The 17,919-nt window shown below is 36.0% G+C and overlaps 2 protein-coding genes across 2 annotated transcripts; one reads left to right on the forward strand and one right to left on the reverse strand.

Annotated features, from left to right (window-relative positions):
* The first annotated feature begins 387 nt into the window (after window positions 1-387).
* LOC137243835 (splicing regulator SDE2) lies at window positions 388-1,253 on the forward strand. The gene is made up of 2 exons (XM_067772017.1): window positions 388-545; window positions 600-1,253. Exons 1-2 carry the CDS (start codon window positions 456-458, stop codon window positions 1,191-1,193), a joined length of 684 nt encoding a protein of 227 aa, XP_067628118.1. The 5' UTR covers window positions 388-455; the 3' UTR covers window positions 1,194-1,253.
* A 3,304-nt stretch (window positions 1,254-4,557) lies between these two features.
* On the reverse strand, window positions 4,558-6,849 carry Atg6 (Beclin-1-like Atg6). The gene is made up of 3 exons (XM_067772031.1): window positions 6,628-6,849; window positions 5,503-6,547; window positions 4,558-4,785 (listed from the first exon to the last, which is right to left on the reverse strand). The coding sequence occupies exons 1-3, from the start codon at window positions 6,743-6,745 to the stop codon at window positions 4,680-4,682; spliced, it is 1,269 nt and encodes a 422-aa protein (XP_067628132.1). The 5' UTR covers window positions 6,746-6,849; the 3' UTR covers window positions 4,558-4,679.
* Window positions 6,850-17,919: the final 11,070 nt, after the last annotated feature.

The following is a 17,919-nucleotide window of genomic DNA, read 5'->3' on the forward strand; positions in this document are numbered from 1 at the left end:
ATTAGTTCATCTGTCGGGCGAAGTATCGAAAAATTTACATAAATGCTTTGGTTGCGTGCCTACGCTTTGACAACGCTTTGAAGCGACCAAAGGGTTTACATAATTTTGCCCTTATGCATTTGTGTAAACAGCCTTAGAATTGAAAATTTTCCATGTTACACGTGTGGCGCTTTATATTTTGACTCTAATTTAAATAAATTTTGCTTTCCGTATGTTGTTGCAGGCTACAAATCTTCTAGTATTCTTATTTCTGCATCTATTTCATTTAAATACTACAAAGTTTTATTAAACTATCAAATGCAACTCAGCTTGAAGTACTCTTGCGTACCAAAAATGCAACTCTAGACCTGAGATTTGCATCAGGTGAGCGAGGCTGTTTGTAGTTTTTATGTTTATCGCTTAGCTGACACACTTGTATAGGTACACTGTGGTATGCTTGTTTACACAAATTAAAAATGGCTTGTCTTTATTTTAACAAACAGATTATACTACAAAATCAAAGTGAAAGATGTTCTTTAATTAAACACTTGATTACAGAACAAACTGTAAGTATTTACACATATTTACCTAGAAATGAAAAGAGACACGTTAATTTTCAGGGTCTTGCGCCAACCTGTATATATCTCGAGCAAAATGGACGACGATTAATGTGTAATGACACGGTGTCTGGAGTGGCACATTGTCGCCTCTGTATACCAGGTGGAAAGGGAGGGTTTGGCTCCATGTTACGTGCTATTGGTGCACAAATAGAAAAAACCACAAATCGTGAAGCATGCCGAGATTTAAGTGGACGCCGTTTGCGCGACATTAACGAAGAAAAACGTCTCAAAGCTGTTCTGGAGAAAATGGGAGAGTTGGAACGCGAAGCAGAGCAACGCAAAAAAAGGAAAATTGAAAAGCTACTAGCAGTTCCCCATCATGATTTTAAAGATGCAGAATACGAAGAAGCTAGATCCAAACTTGCAGAGAAAGTAAATAATGCTGTAGAAGAGGGTCTAAAAAAAGTTGAAGATAAGCCAGGGTGTAGTGAAGAATCTTTAAAACGCAAGCATACAGCAACGAATGCGATTGCTGCGAAAAAGAAAAAAGCAGCACTATGGATTGATGAAGAGTTATTAGACTCTGATGAAAGCGGCGACTCATCTGATGGTGCTTATTCAGAAAGCGTTAAAGATAAAGAAAAAACGCATTAAAAAGGTTGTAGATTCAAGGTCGAAAATAAAGTAATTACTAAAGTTTCGAAAATCAAGAAATTTTCAAATTACTGTACCCTGAAGCAAAGCATAATGTACATATGTATTATATTGTAGTCTTGACTAATTGTGTGCTTCGCTAGGATGCTCACCACTTAGCTTATCTATGTTATTTTTGAGGTGTTAACATCTTTCCTCACGGTTTTGGGGAATCCAGAATGAAAGCGTTAGGTAAATGCAAGCGTGGGCGTAGTCTTTGGAAGTGGTATGTTATATTGGGGAATATAGAATGTAACCCTGCTAGACAGCTGTCAGTCATTTGAGGCATCAATTGACAAATATGGCTGATGGAAATTTACATCACAGCGTAAAGCAAAGTTTCTATCAGGTTGTTAGAAGCGACATGACAAACCTGATGTAAACATTGTGTATGCATACACATACACACTATGGCTTTCCATACGAATAAAAGGAAAAATTTATGCGAGTGTATTAGTGTTGTCAAAAATTCTGTTAATGGGTTGGAGTTTCCGTCAGCTCTGTTTAGCAGGGTCATTGTACAGGTCTACAAGTAGGATATGTAGCAGCACGCACATACACAGCCACGCTCACCTGATAAAATGCTTGTTCTTGTTCGTTTTTTTTGTGGATGCTATTTGGCACTGTTGTACTTCTTAGGACCAAAAAAAGTTTAGTAGCTGCTATCGAAAACTGCTTAAATTTTTTTTCTTATATTACAAAGAAATATACTTATTTACTTTCAAACGAGCACTTAATTACATCTCTCTTTAATAACCATGTATTTTGGACAATTTTAATTAACAAATTGTGATACTTTATTACCGGGGACGATTGCTAAAACACGACCAAAACCGTCGGGGGAGGTATTAATAGACGCGTTTTGGCCTCGCTTCCAATAATTCGAATACTTTTTCTCTTCGGACTATTGACAACAGGACAAAACGCGTCTATTCATTTTTCTTTCCGCTTTTTTGGACGGGTTATTGCAGTCGACCTCGGTTTCAAACTGTTTTTCGCGGAGAACTTTTGAACGGGTAGAAAAACTTAACTCAAGTGTTTGTATTCTTAATACTGAAATAACTACGCGTCCTCAGATACCCCAATTGAAGACTTTTTTATAATTTTCTGAAGGACCCATATGGGTGCACTTAAAATTTCCTACTAAATTCGTTCAAAAAATTTACCATCACAGCAACCCATATCTGATATTCCGATCCCTTTTTTGCTTCCCTGTGTCGCTTTCGACGAAGCAACCCCGGTAATTTTGACACTTCGTTCAGTGTCAAAACTCATGTTCCACGCAGGTTCCACTGGGTTCACCGCTAGTTTGACACTGACCGAAGTGTCAAACTGCCGTGTGTTAGAAAGGGAAAGAAATTGTTTCCCTCTCATACATATCATACTTGTAAACCTGTACAATGTAGCAGGGTAGGCATTGTGCGATGGCTCGGTATGTTCACAAAAATGCAAACTTTGCGTTTTTGTAAAACGGATCCGGCCCGGGGTATTAAGCTTAAAAATAGTAAATATTCCAGGTAACACTCGAATTTACAAATACACAGACTGTAATATAATGACCAATAATACATTCTTTAAAATTTATTTAATAATTTGGGAAAAATTTAAACAACGTGACATCAGGACGGACAAGGCGACAGCTGTTTCGATTATACTTTGTAAATCTCTTCAAAGCCTTTTCTCCTGGGAGTGGGAGTCGAACTCGCACTCCTACAATAGTTGAAATGGTTATAAACGCATTCAGCTACGTCATGCCTTAGTTGTTGTAAAGTTTTTCCCAATTGCCTTCTTTTTGCATATTTTAATCTTTTACACATTGCCATACTTGTTGTTGTTGTAGCGATACGGTTACTCCCCGAAGGTTTAGGGAGTGATCGATGTGATGGTCCTTTGCCGTTTACAGATCCGGTACGCTCCGGTAACACAGCATCATTAAGGTGCTGGCCCGACCATCTCGGGAACGATTTATATGGCCACATTAAACCTTCAGGCCAATCCGGTATTTTAGTCGCCTCTTACGACAGGCATACCTACCGCGGGTATATTCTAACCCCCTGACCCGCTGGGTTACATTGCCATACTTCGTATGCAAGTATGTGTTAAAGCTATGCTTGGTACGGCGGTTTTCAAAGAAACTTTGGTTTTGTTGCTGTTTTTGTTCTATTTATAGAACTACAACGAATTAACCAATTTTGTCTGTTTGTATGATTTTAATAATCGGGGATTGCCCATATTGCTTTTTTAAATGTATGAAAACATTTATTTGAAGCAATTTTTTTAATTTTATAATTTATTAATAATTTGGGAAAAATTTTTCCAAGGTATAATCGAAACAGCTGTCGCCTTGTCCGTCCTGATGTCACGTTGTTTAAATTTTTCCCAAATTATTAAATAAATTATAAAATTAAAAAAATTGCTTCAAATAAATGTTTTCATACATTTAAAAAAGCAATATGGGCAATCCCCGATTATTAAAATCATACAAACAGACAAAATTGGTTAATTCGTTGTAGTTCTATAAATAGAACAAAAACAGCAACAAAACCAAAGTTTCTTTGAAAACCGCCGTACCAAGCATAGCTTTAACACATAATTGCATATGAAGTATGGCAATGTGTAAAAGATTAAAATATGCAAAAAGAAGGCAATTGGGAAAAACTTTACAACAACCAAGGGATGACGTAGCTGAATGCGTTTATAACCATTTCAACTATTGTAGGAGTGCGAGTTCGACTCCCACTCCCAGGAGAAAAGGCTTTGAAGAGATTTACAAGGTATAATCGAAACAGCTGTCGCCTTGTCCGTCCTGATGTCACGTTGTTTAAATTTTTCCCAAATTATTAAATAAATTATAAAATTAAAAAAATTGCTTCAAATAAATGTTTTCATACATTTAAAAAAGCAATATGGGCAATCCCCGATTATTAAAATCATACAAACAGACAAAATTGGTTAATTCGTTGAAGTTCTATAAATAGAACAAAAACAGCAACAAAACCAAAGTTTCTTTGAAAACCGCCGTACCAAGCATAGCTTTAACACATACTTGCATACGAAGTATGGCAATGTGTAAAAGATTAAAATATGCAAAAAGAAGGCAATTGGGAAAAACTTTACAACAACTAAGGCATGACGTAGCTGAATGCGTTTATAACCATTTCAACTATTGTAGGAGTGCGAGTTCGACTCCCACTCCCAGGAGAAAAGGCTTTGAAGAGATTTACAAGGTATAATCGAAACGCCTTGTCCGTCCTGATGTCACGTTGTTTAAAATTTTTCCAAATTATTAAATAAATTATAAAATTAAAAAAATTGCTTCAAATAATTGTTTTCATACATTTAAAAAAGCAATACGGGCAATCCCCGATTATTAAAATAATACATTCTTTATTTTTTTATATTATTTCCACCACAAAATCTTAATATATATTTTTAATTATAAACGAGTTAGTCATTTGCAAATTGTGAAGATACCCATGCAAGACCCCATTTCAAATTTGTCAACATAAATTTCAAAGCTTTAGTCCATTGCTCTTCCGAGTTGAATTGGATTCTGTAAAAAATAAATGAAGGATTGTACCAGTAGCAATATAATTTATTTATTTATGCACATTAGAGCGTAGCAAAAAAAAAAAAAAGAACGTGTTATCATTCACTAATGGACCCAGTAAATAACATACACATAAGCAAATACCTTTTACAAACATATATAAAAGAAAAAAATTAATTGGACACATTTTTATTCACACGGCCGAATATGCTTTTTAGCAATGTACATAGTTTGAAGGAATATAAATATCGGTCGTCATTTTCCACCTTTACAATGAGAAGCTTAAAATTGGACGGTCGTAAATATAACTGTCTTCTCAAATCAAAAATATGGCATAAAACATGCAGGTCCCATCCTCCCTAGGAAAAATTAATAAGGAGCACGATACAAATTAGACGAGAAGCTGGGCCTAATATCCCTTCGGACGTTAACTCGCCTTAAATTTTTTTTTATAACACTTTATAAAAATACAACAAATTCCAAAGTTATTAGAAAAAATTTATGTAGCCAGGTTTTTTTTTAATCATTTCTTCAAACTACATTTCTTAGTTCAGCGAATCAAAATAAAAATAAAAAAAATCTCTCAGTGAGGATAGATAGGTTTATCATAAATGTTATAACCTCTGGAGTACATCTTGCAAAATAATTTCTTATTCAGGTATTTGCTGTGAGCTTTTGATTTTCTTGCTACGCTGTAATGTGTGTACATTGTTCACACACTTGATTGAGTATGAATTTCCAGTGGATGGATCAATTATTTTCCCTTTCTCCATTTTATATGGTAGTAGAAACTCTGTATCGCGTTTCTCAACTTCCTCTCTAAATTGTGTCAAACAATCTAGAAAAGCAACCATAGCAGCATCGAATTTAGTATCCCAAAAGAATTTAAAACCTCCAGTACCATAAAGCGGTAGTTCGCGATTCTCTCCAATCACCTCAACATATGAATGATTTCCGAAAGGTACTATGCGATACCGTTCAAAAGTCAAACCAATTTTGCGTGCCAGCGAGGATAACAATAATACTGTTTGACCCCAAGCAGCATTTATCTCAGACCAATCAACCGCAGCAGAAGGCAAACGACCAAGACGGAAATTATTTATTGTACCAAAATGTCCAGCATGCCATATATGAAAAGTTATATTAAATATGTTTGCATCCTTGAGCTTCTCCAGTTGTTGTTCCGCATAACTTATTTGACATTCTAAGCTTTTTTTATCATCTTCGGTTAACATTAATTCCCGACGATGTTTTGTATATTCACGCCAATAAATGGCTTCCTGTTTTTGTAATTTTACTTTTTCCTCTTCTTCTCTCTTAATCTCTTCATTTAAAGATTTTTCTTCTTTCTTAAGTTTTTCTAATTCGGACAACATGCGCTTTTCATTCTCTTGTAACTCTATTAGTTCACGTTCTAAAGCAGGAATATTGGGCCTATCTTGTTGTTGTTCAAGACGTTCCAAATAGTTTTTATAATCACGCCATTCTTGTTCAGCTACCTTTAATTCTTGATCCATACTTTCTAATATTGAATCTGCGCATTCTCCACATAATGGATGATCAATTTCCGAATTTGAGGAAAGACAATCAAATAATTCAGCTTTCAATTTGAAAGTATTACTTAATTTTTTATCACGACCGTCCGATACTAACATAAAGTCTGTGCCATTGATTGAGTCGGACAACGGATATGGTGGTACAAAATGATCAAATGCGCTCACATCCTCGGTGTCTAGTGTTTTAGAACTTCCTGAATATATAGGTACTGCAAATGGTATTAACGTTAGCAAAATCTGTTTTCTTTACAATTTCAAAATAATTTCAATTAGCTCTACATATCCTTACAGGAAAGCTCTGCCATTGAATGTACGTCGATATTATCCAAAGATTCGTCCAATACAATTGGTTGCATGCAACTTTGGCAAGCAAACGAAACATACACATCTTTTTCCTCCTGGCTCATTTTATATGTTATTAAAATTTGATTAAACAACAAGGAAATTCACAAGCAATCTTTATACATATTTTGCGTAAGAGTATTAAGATACTCGATATTTAAACTGTGTTCGATATCTGAACATAATTGGCAATATGTATCGACTTATCAGGAATTATAAAAAATCGGCGATTGCTATCGGCTACCATGCATCATTCTAGAGCGCTTTTAAAAAACGCATGTGCATGAATTTTCGGCCTCTCAACTAGATTTTTACACGGGATTTTTCGTAATCATCCAGACCTTTGAGTTTTGGCTCAAAAACAATTTTGCAATGTATAACGGAAAATAAAAATTGTATCTCTGTCCGGAAATATTCGCAGTTGAAGCTGGATACTTTCATATTGTGTACTGAAAAAAGTTTTGTGTTCAAAGGGATTTCACGTGATCTTAATTTTGATCCCATCCTATTGTTGGAGCGGCCAGGCAAATTTCTTATAAGCGCGGCCGAAGGCCGCTAACGCAGAAAGGTGTTCTGCGCAAATTCACTATGGATCCCAACCCGGTTTCGGAGGCCCACGGGGCCAATTTTCGATTTTTCGTGAAATGGGGTCCGATCGAAGGCTAATCTGTGTAAAATCCCTTTGTAGGTACACATAATGTTTTCCGTTGTAACAACAACCACATGAAAATTGCCAACTAAAACTGCAAATATCTCCGGACAGGTATTATTTTCCCTCTTCGGATTATTGTTGTCCAGGTCAAAACGCCTTTTTGGTTAACACCTCTCCCGACATTAAAATGACTATTAGCAGTCGACCCCTGCTGTAAATTATTACCAAAACTTTTTTCATAAAAGGCTCATTGAAATCGAAAGTACCGAGCACCTAAGATTTCCGATGCAACATCATGCATGCATGAGTACATTTCATGTGTTTGCGCGGGGGGTGACATATATCTCTATCCGTGTCTGGATTACGTTTCATTGGAACACGAGGATGGGCTATTTTTGTTTTTTTTGCATAATTACCGATTATGGAAGGAAAAATTTTCTATTGGAAATCTGGTTGTTTAATTGACGATTGGGAGTCAAGTACGGAAAATCAAGATAATGGTTCATTGTCATAATCAAAATAAAATAGGTTTTCGATTTAATTGCACCTTTATGATATTATTTTCTATGAGCTATCTGTAAAATAAAGCTGCAGCTAAGTATAAAACCAATTTTATTTTGACTATGACTATGCGCCAATCTCATTATATGTAAACTAAGTAGTGACATTTCGGAAGGCAAACAAACAATGTTAAACATTTATTAAAATAAATAAATAAATGTAAGGCGCGATAACCTCCGAAGAGATCTAAGGCCGAGCTTCTCTTCCAATTTGCGTCGTGCTCCTCTTGATTTTCCCTACAAATTGGCCGGACGGGACCTACATGTTTTAAGCCGACTCCGAACGGCATCTGCAAGGCAGATGGGTTTTCACTGAGAGCTTTTCATGGCAGAAATACACCCGGAGCTCTTGCCAAACACTGCCGAGGGGCGACCCCGCTTAGAAAAATTTTCTTCTAATTTAAAAACCTTATTTCTAAAATTTTGATGTTGCTTTGCCCGGGGTGCGAACCCAGGGCATACGGTGTGGTAGGCGGAGCACGCTACCATCACACCACGGTGGCCGCCATTTATTAAAATCAATTAAAATTCAAATTTCTATATGCGTGAATCACCATGCGTTATCAAACGTCAAATTTTTTTTGCTGCTCCTAGTTCCTTGCAAATCCCTATATGACACTACTTTATTTTGTTTCGGATTCCAAGCTAAAAAAAACTGACGAAACTTTATCGGAACTTGAAAATACAAAAATAATTTCTACCATGAAAAAACGAGACCACTATTCCCCCAAAATTACTGAGTTTGAAGTGTTTTTGTTTAAGTTTTAAATTTTATTTTCTTTTTAACATTTTTAACAATAAAAATGATGAAAATAACAGTGGAAAATTATTTCGGTCTCTGATGGTTCCCTTTTTCCAAAAGAAAGTTGATTTTAGTTGTGTTTTTATGCACAAAATTGTCAAACTAAAAACAGAAAGAAAAAATAAAGAAAAAACCGTCGAGTGTCAAAAACCTATAGAAATACAAACTGGTTCGTTTGTTTTTAATGAACTAGATTGTATTTTTTCTTGTATTTCGTTAGTTTTTTGAAATATAGTTCACACACGACTACTGAAACCGTATTAGGAGGGAGGGCGACAAGAAATATAAGAGAAAATACAGGAAAAATACAGAGAAAATAAAGTAGTGTCATATAGGTAAAAATAAATCAAAATATTTATTAAAGCCTCGTCACATAAACAGTTTTTCAAATAGATGAGTTCAACACAATCTTATCCATTGTAAGTAGATTGCACGTATTTTTATGGGGAACGGTAGATTGAGCGACCTTGGCGCCATCTGATATGGAAAAGTAGCCAACTCTCAAATTTTCTTTGTAAACAAATCATGTGGCGTGCCGTGTGTGTGTGTATGAATATATATAGAGTACAATGAGTGGAGCAAAGAAGTAGAATTTGCGTGTACCTACCGGAGACAATATTCAAAGCCCCGACACATAAGCACTTTTTCATATAGATGAGTTTAAAACAAGCTTATGCATTATGAGTAGATTGCACGCATTTTTATGGAGAACGGTAGAATGAGCGACACTGGCGCCATCTGATATTGAAAAGTAGCCATCTCCCAAATTTTGCTACAAGCAAAGCATAAGAAGAAGACCCTGCAAAAATTGTTGGATTACGTGTTCCATTTTCTTCATGTTGGAGTACTCTAACAATACTCCTTTGCATTGCGTTTGCGGACCACCATCAGCCGATCATTGCTCGTTTTTTAACGACCGTGATCACGACACGATGACGGTCGAACAGAGTTGCCAAAAGTAAAATATTGCATACAAATAACTGATAATAAAATTTTACTATGGCAACTCTGATAAAATGCGCACTGGTTTTATGTATACATACTATAGTATAGAGAAATATTAGTTTCTTTATTCACGCAAATGCTGAATAACATAAGAATATTCGTAGTAAAAAATATAAAAGTTGTATTGCCCCTCTTCATTTACTTTCATTTTAAATTAAATTCACTCCGATAATTCTTTCCGACACAATTCCTCTTTAGTACTTTGGCATATGATCCTCTGTGGGTGCTCCATGGAGTACAACAGTGAAAGTACTTTGGAAAGTACTCTCACGTATGTACTCTATGGAATACTCACAAACAAAGCGAGAGTGGGATCACCTACTCCTCTCCTAGGACATCGCAATGTTAAAGCCAAATTAAACTTCCTTAATCCTAACTGTCCTAACGCCATAGTCGTAACCATACCCATATCCATAACCATCACAATGTGATCGATTAATTGTGCCTTAACCTAAAAATCGTGAAAAGTTCATAAAAATGATGAAAACGCAAAAAATTACAAACATATTCCACAAAAAATAAGTATCTTAGACACAACGTATCCAAAACAATGAAGAAAATCTAAAAAAAGTTATAAAGTCACCAACTCATATATTTTTAAGTTATGGATATGGCGAGAAACCAAAAACCAATTGATTGGCTATGGCGTTATCGTTATGGTATGGCACCATTAATCGATTACATTCCTTTCCATAAGGTAGGTTCGATCAGCTGATTTATCTGGTTATGGCTTTATGGTTATAAGTCACCATTAATTCGCCCTTTAATTGGAGCACATTTTTTGTATGAATACAGATTAGTTTTGGAACACTCCTATACTCCCAAAGGAGTATTCCTAACATTATTTATGGGTACTCGCGTTTTTTGAAGGGGAATGTGACATTTGTTTTGGTTAAGGGTGTTGACACACTTTGCAAGTGAAATTATTTTTCCCACTGGTTGGTAAATTTTCTAACATTTTTCGCAGGTAAAAACTGTAATATAACAAATGAATACGACACAAAAAGTGGGCCCAGACGGCATAGCCATGCCAACGCTTAAAAGCCGAGGGAAAGAGGGTTTCAAATATTTAGCGCATGTCTTCAACCTGTCTTTTCCACCTTTGTCATACCCGAGAAATGGAAAATGGCCAAGGTGGTCCAAACCAGCTAACATAGGTGAGTCGTATCGTCCGATATCTCTCCTATCGCCAGTAGCAAAGACGCTTGAAGCCATTTTGCTCCCTTATTTCCAAGCAAATTTGCAGCTAGCCTCTCATCAGCATGGCTTCAGAAAACTCCATAGCACTACCATCGCGCTAAATGTCATTAGCACCCAGATAAATTGCGGTTTAAATCAATACCCCCAGCATAGAACAGTACTCGTAGCGCTATACCTATCAAAAGCTTTTGATTCGGTCAACCATGGCTCGTTACTGCAAGACCTGGAAGGGTCTACCCTTCCCCATGTCTTAAAAGGTGGACCGAAAATTATCTGGGTGGTCGGCAGGCATCGGTGCAATTTAGAAACGAAACATCAAAACCAAGGAGAATTAAACAAGGGGTGCCACAGGGTGGTATCCTATCCCCAATTTTGTTTAATTTCTACATATCTAAGCTACCTTCACCACCGGAAGGAGTCACAATTGTTTCCTACGCCGATGACTGCACAATAATGGCCACAGGCCCAGGCCCAAATATCGATGCGCTATGCAATAAAATAAACGGCTACCTCCCTGATCTCTACAGTTTTTTCGCCTCGGGAAACCTGGCATTATCACCGACTAAATCTTCCGCGACCTTATTTACAACATGGACCTCCCAAATGTCGACCATTTTGAACATCCACGTCGATGGCACTACGCTACCGACTGTCCTACACCCCAAAATCTTGGGTGTGACGTTTGATCAGGATCTACATTTTGGTGAGCACGCAGCCGCAATTGTTCCGAGAATTCAGAGCCGTAACAAAATCCTCAAATCCCTCGCTGGCAGTACCTGGGGAAAAGATAAAGAAACGCTCATGACTACATACAAAGCAATTAGCCAGCCGATTACGTGCTACGCGTCACCCATATGGTCGCCAAGCCTAAAAATTACCCACTGGAAGAAACTACAGGCCTGCCAAAATACTGCTCTCAGAATCGCCACGGGCTGTCTTCTTATGTCCCCAGAACACCATCTGCATAATGAGGCGAGAATACTCCCCATCAGGGAGAGAAATGAGATGCTGACCAAACAGTTCCTGTTGAATACCAGAAACCTGAGCATCCCAACAGACATCTGATTGATGAACCAGCACCGCCTAGGGGCTTAAGGAGTCATCTCCGTAAGCATTTTGAGGAAATACGTCACCTGAGAACCCAGCCGTATGAAGCGAAAAAACACAAGGAGGTCCTTGGTGAACTCCATAAACAGGCGTCGGACCTTTATGCCGAGAATTGCCCGGTGAATCCAGTACTTAAAGAAAAGTATCCAAAACTCGCGGAAGAGGAACGCATACTCCCCAGGGAAACGCGTGTCACTCTTGCTGAACTTCGTTCTGGATACTGTAACAGGTTAAACTCTTACCTATCCTGAATCAACCCCGACATACAAAATGTATGCCCCGCTTGCAATGTGTCCCCACATGACTCCAACCATCTCTTTAATTGTAATGTGGAACCAACGCCTCTAACACCCCTTTCCTTATGGTCCACCCCTGTTGAAACGGCAAGTTTCCTTGGACTCCCGTTAGAGGATATTGATGACAATTTGTGATCGGTCTCGGCTGTTAGGTGGGGCGAAGCATTGCTACAACAACAACAACAACAACAAAATATGTTAGCAAGTATCTTTGTTGTAAGGGGATAATGTTTATACCAGTGCCTCGCGAAATTTTGTATGTGAATGGGCAAGTTGTAATAAACTTCAATTGCCACGTCTGAAGTTCCTTCATATTTACAAACGCAACATCTTGGTTGATTGTGGCGATGTTATTGTAATGCATAATATGATGCGTTTAACACAAGCTTATGCATTCCAATAACATCGCCAAAATCAACCAAGATGTTGCGTTTGTAAGTATGAAGGAACTTCAGATGTGGCAATTGAAGTTTATTACGCCTTGCCCATTCACATACAAAATTTCGCGAAGCACTATTATAAACATTCTGCCTATACAACAAAAATACTTGCTAACGTATTTTGTGTCGTAATCGATTGTTATATTGCAGTTTTTAATTGCGAAAAATGTTAGAAAATTTACCAGCCAGTGGGAAAAATAATTTCACTTGTAAAGTGTGCCAACACCCAAAGCAACTGTCAAATTCTTCTTCTTATGCTTTGCTTGAAACAAAATTTGGAAGATGGCTACTTTTCAATATCAGATGTCGCCAATGTCGCTCATTCTACCGTTCTCCATAAAAATACGTTCAATTTACTCATAATGCATAAGATTGTGTTAAACTCATCTATATGAAAAACTGCTTATGTGTCGGAGCTGTTAATGTTGAAATGTAAACTTCACGTGGCTCCTCAGCCTTTCAAGATTTTACTATAGCCGTGTTTTTTAATACGCGTATATCCGTTTACGCTTAAACTTTATATTGACTGCTAAGAGACAAACTATAAATACACCTCTGAAATTGCTGCGCATAAATTTTGTCCTACTAAATTTCAATACGCATTATACTCAGATGTAACTGAAATATGTGTCTTTGTTTCACCCTGTACACTAATTCTATGTATTATATGTGTGTCCACAATTCATCGCAACTGATTCAGCTATATGTTATACCCTATGGCCATCAGAGCGTTGCGTCTCCGCTTTTCGGTACACCCTGTTGCTGTAGCTAGTTGTTTTACCACAGCCGCTAGATGGGTCTCCTAAGCATTATCTAAGCGAAGATAGGCGTTTTTTAACACGCGCAAACGAAACGTATACGCGCGTGTTAAAAAACACGGCTTATATAAGGACGACTTTGAAAAATTCTGTTTCAATTGTTGAGTTTTAATTTATTAATGGAATGCATTAAAATGCGTTGAACAATGGAAAACTTTCTTGTGTCTCGGCCTTTAGGACCCTTTATGGGAGTTGTTTCTATTCACGCAGAACAACAACTCTCACCCCTATTATGAACTCATACGATACACGATAAACGCTTGCAACCTGTTATACCATATTATGAAATAAATGCTAGCGTGTGAAACCCGATCGTTAGCGTTTATCGTTTATCGTGGTATTGCCATACGCTAACTATCGCATCAACTGTACAATTTTCTACGCTAGCCATCGTTGATAAATTTTTGCACGATACGTTGGGAGCTATTTAAATAAAAGTAAATATAAAATTATTACAAAATCCAAAGGACCCAACTAAAGCCTCATTCCCAACACTCTGTTGCAACACCCTGGGCAAGAAGCCTTAAAGTGGCACAAACCTTCAAAATATTTGAAATGGATGACCTATTTTTATGGGCGCGCAAACTGCCTTCTACCCATGGCGCAACGATACAAGGTGGCAGCATGGGACAGCTGATTTTAAGCTTTTTTGATTTGATACATCAAAATACGGCGCAGTACGATTTTGACATTTGTCCATCAAATTTACAAAAACAAAATACACGAAATTTTTATTTATGTTTGTAGGTATGTCTCCATGCTGCCACCTTGTATCGTTCCGCTATGCTTCTACCTCTGTTAACACATACACTGAAATCTATTTTGTTTATTAAACTTTTTTTACTCTTAGTATGTCGAGTGCTTACAGTGTAGAGTTCATTTCAAGAAGATTGGAAGCATCTCTCAATTTTCTTTTTTCTATGGCTCTATGCAAGTTTCGTCAATTTGTTCATTTGAGGTTTTATAAAAGGCAACATACATAGGTAGCAGAAAACATTTTATTATTACAGCTTTTAAAAATGTTTGCCACTTTTACGTACAAGACAATTGAATTGTTAGTATTTACGTTTTGTTTTGCTATCTGTTTCGTATATATTCACAAAAATTTGTAAACAAAACTCTGCTGTCATTCACAATAGTGCATCTATCGGGCGTGTGGAAATCGCAATATGAAAGCTGATTTTTTACGATACGCTAGCAAGCGTTTATCGTCTATCGTATGAAAATTCATAATAGGGGTGTCTGATTGATTGATTTTGACAGTTAGCAGGCAGCTGATGTTATATACCTTGTTTACTATATAGTTTGGCAGCTTAAATAGAGCTTATGTTGCGAATAGGGTGGAAGGCAGTGGACTAGGCAGTCGAATGTCATATAATGAAGGAATTGATGTTCGAAGTTTTTTCAAAATTTGCCCGAAATCCTGAATCACAAAAGGGAGTGTAGTTAAGTACGAAAATGAAAAAATGTAGTTAGGTTTTGCTCCTTTTAGAGCAGGAGATTTTCATTTTAAAAATGTAATATATAAACCAATGTTCCTTCTATAACTCATTTTATCTATGGAGCTTCACATGCACTTTATAAAAACGTGCGTTTTCTTTTTACGAACTTATTCCTCAATGAAAATAAATGAAACACGTATTAATGTAAGCATTAGTCATGTTTCTTACTTCTTAAATGTTCTTGAATATTATAAATGTGTTAAAAGTAGCCGGACTAAAATAATATAGACAAATCTGATATGTCAATCTAATTTTATATAATAAAAATGATTTCATAAATTGCATGCATTTTATACATATGCATTATATTTAAAATTTTCTCTAACTATTCGTTTTGAATAATAGGGCTAAAATAATATTGACAAATCTGATATGTCAAACTAATTTTATATAATAAATTTGATTTCATAAATTGCATGCATTTTATACATATGCATTATATTTAAAATTTTCTTTAACTATTCGTTTTGTGCTGACTAAATTTTGCTTATGCATAACTTCCTTTGGCTGTATAAGCTAACAATTCCAGGGGCCGTTTTCACCATCTTCGGTGAACGCTAACAAACACTTTATTTGAAAGAAATAGTTCAGTGATTCGTCAAATAAGAGTTACTTTAAAATAACGAACGTTAACAGTTCCCCTGTCACATGAGGAAAAATGAAATACAACTTATTTTATAACATGAAGATAGATAAAAAATTTATTGGGGATTGAACTGCGACCGTTGATCTATTGTACCCTCATCAGATTGCGTCGCGTTCCAGGAGGATATGTTCCACCGTCTCACCTGATCGATCACGAAATCGACAAGAATACAAAATTATGTTTTTTATTTAGTTGAACGGCGATAGAAAATCAGTTTTTTTTCTAAAATGCAAGAAACTTCAAGAATAACGTAAGTTTTTAATTATTTATGTGTTGCTTTGAAGTTGGCGTCGTGTTGCTTATGGAAATTAAAGCCCGTGTGTTCAAAGTCAGATGTAGACGCAACGCAAGTGCCTAAACGACGCAAAAGTCACCTTAAGCGTATTTGCTTTAGGTGTTATTTATCAATATTAGTTAAAAATGTTAGATCTCCTAAAAAGTTGAACTTAGGCGTAGCTTCGGAGACGCCTTCAAAATATGGCATGCAGCTAAGATCTCTCTACACTTCAAGATTGCTTATGCTGTGCTTAATACGCGTCTATGAAGCTACGCCTCGTGTCCATCTTCTCTTAGATTATATTCCAAAAACATTTTTTTTAGCTTTAAACTTTGTTCATAATATTCATGTACATGTCTACTACTATGGCACTCGCTTGCATACTACTATTTCATTATTTAAACAAAAATTAAATTCGGAAAAATGCAACCTTATCACGTGCATTCTCAAACACGGTTGCCAAACCATGTTGTCATTTAGGACCAAAATTTATCGAAAAAAGGACCAGACATAAAAAAAAGGACCAAATTTTAGTTTTATTTTATTGGTATACAAACAGTTCGGAAAGTTACTAGAGTTTCGTATTTGTTGTAAAAAGCGAAAATTGTAGGATGTTTCAGGGGTGTCCTATATAAAATTTTAATAAATAGTTCAAACTGCACAAACAAAAATAAAGTGTACCTTTAGGTATCACATTTTTAAATTTTTAGGAAAGGCTATGTTTTTCACCAATCTAACGTTGTGAACTTAGTTTTGCTTGATTGCAATGAAATAAAATGTATAGCGCAGTTAGGTTTTAGTAAGGAACGGTTAAAAAATTTGCGTTGTGGCAAACTCAACAAATAGTAAATGAAACTAAGCAATTGTGTTAATTCTATTTTAATAGATGCTTTGATTTTCATTCCCAGTTTAAACTTCATACCAGAGCCTAGATTCAGTAAGTGTGAGTTTTGAACTCAGACTAAAAATGAAGCGTCTTAAAAGTTTGAACTGTATAATAATTGAATACCGATCGAAATATCTAAACACTAAAACAAGTATTTTTCTGATAAGTGCGTTGTTTCATCAAAAATTAATGACAATGTGTTTGTCCGAACATTCAAAACTTCATTTTTAATGCCTCGCCTAAATTATCTCCCAAGTGAAATGTCATTGTTGTGCTACATTTTATTGATAGAGCAATTTTCGTGGTAAGAATTCCATTGGAGTAAATTGAAAATTATATCTGGGTAATAGATTTGCGGCAATTTTTTTAGCAGTGTTTTGAATATTTGTTTCAGTGAAAAAGAAATAAAAGTACCAAAACCGTGCCGAAAAAGAACCAAAATTGAGAAAAGGGACCAGCGGACCATATAGGGTTGGAAAGGAATGGACGTGGCAACCGTGTTCTCAAATGCAAGCTTTCACATCAAATACATATACATATAAGTACTTCGACATTACGAAATACATTGTCGCGTTGTGAGGCTAAGTATTTTTGCATAGAAGCTTTTTGACCACCACAATACCACAAATTAAGTATAAAATTTCACAAAAATAATACATTTATTCGAAAAATCACACAGAATATCCGCAGTCATTGTTTACGAATTTAGAAACAATGAGAATGGCAAATACGAACGTGTATGAAATGTAAGTCAAAACGTATATGCACATGGTTGTATTTATATGCACGAAAATACTTTAAAATCGAATGAAATTGTTAAAATAAAGTTCAAAAATAAATGACAAAAACTTTAATATAAATAAAAAGATTCTTTTAATAACAACAAAAACGCCATATATATTCTATATATATATCAATTGGTAAGGATTAACTCACTTTAAAATTTAAGCTAAATAATCTAAAGTTTTTTTTTGAAACTAAGTCGAGAACTGTGCGTGTGAATGTGCGAATTTCACCGATCAGCTGTTAGTTGCGCTACTTGGTAAAA

Source organism: Eurosta solidaginis, chromosome 1 (assembly GCF_040869045.1).
Source record: "Eurosta solidaginis isolate ZX-2024a chromosome 1, ASM4086904v1, whole genome shotgun sequence".
In the NCBI taxonomy this organism is placed as follows: Eukaryota; Metazoa; Arthropoda; class Insecta; order Diptera; family Tephritidae; genus Eurosta; species Eurosta solidaginis.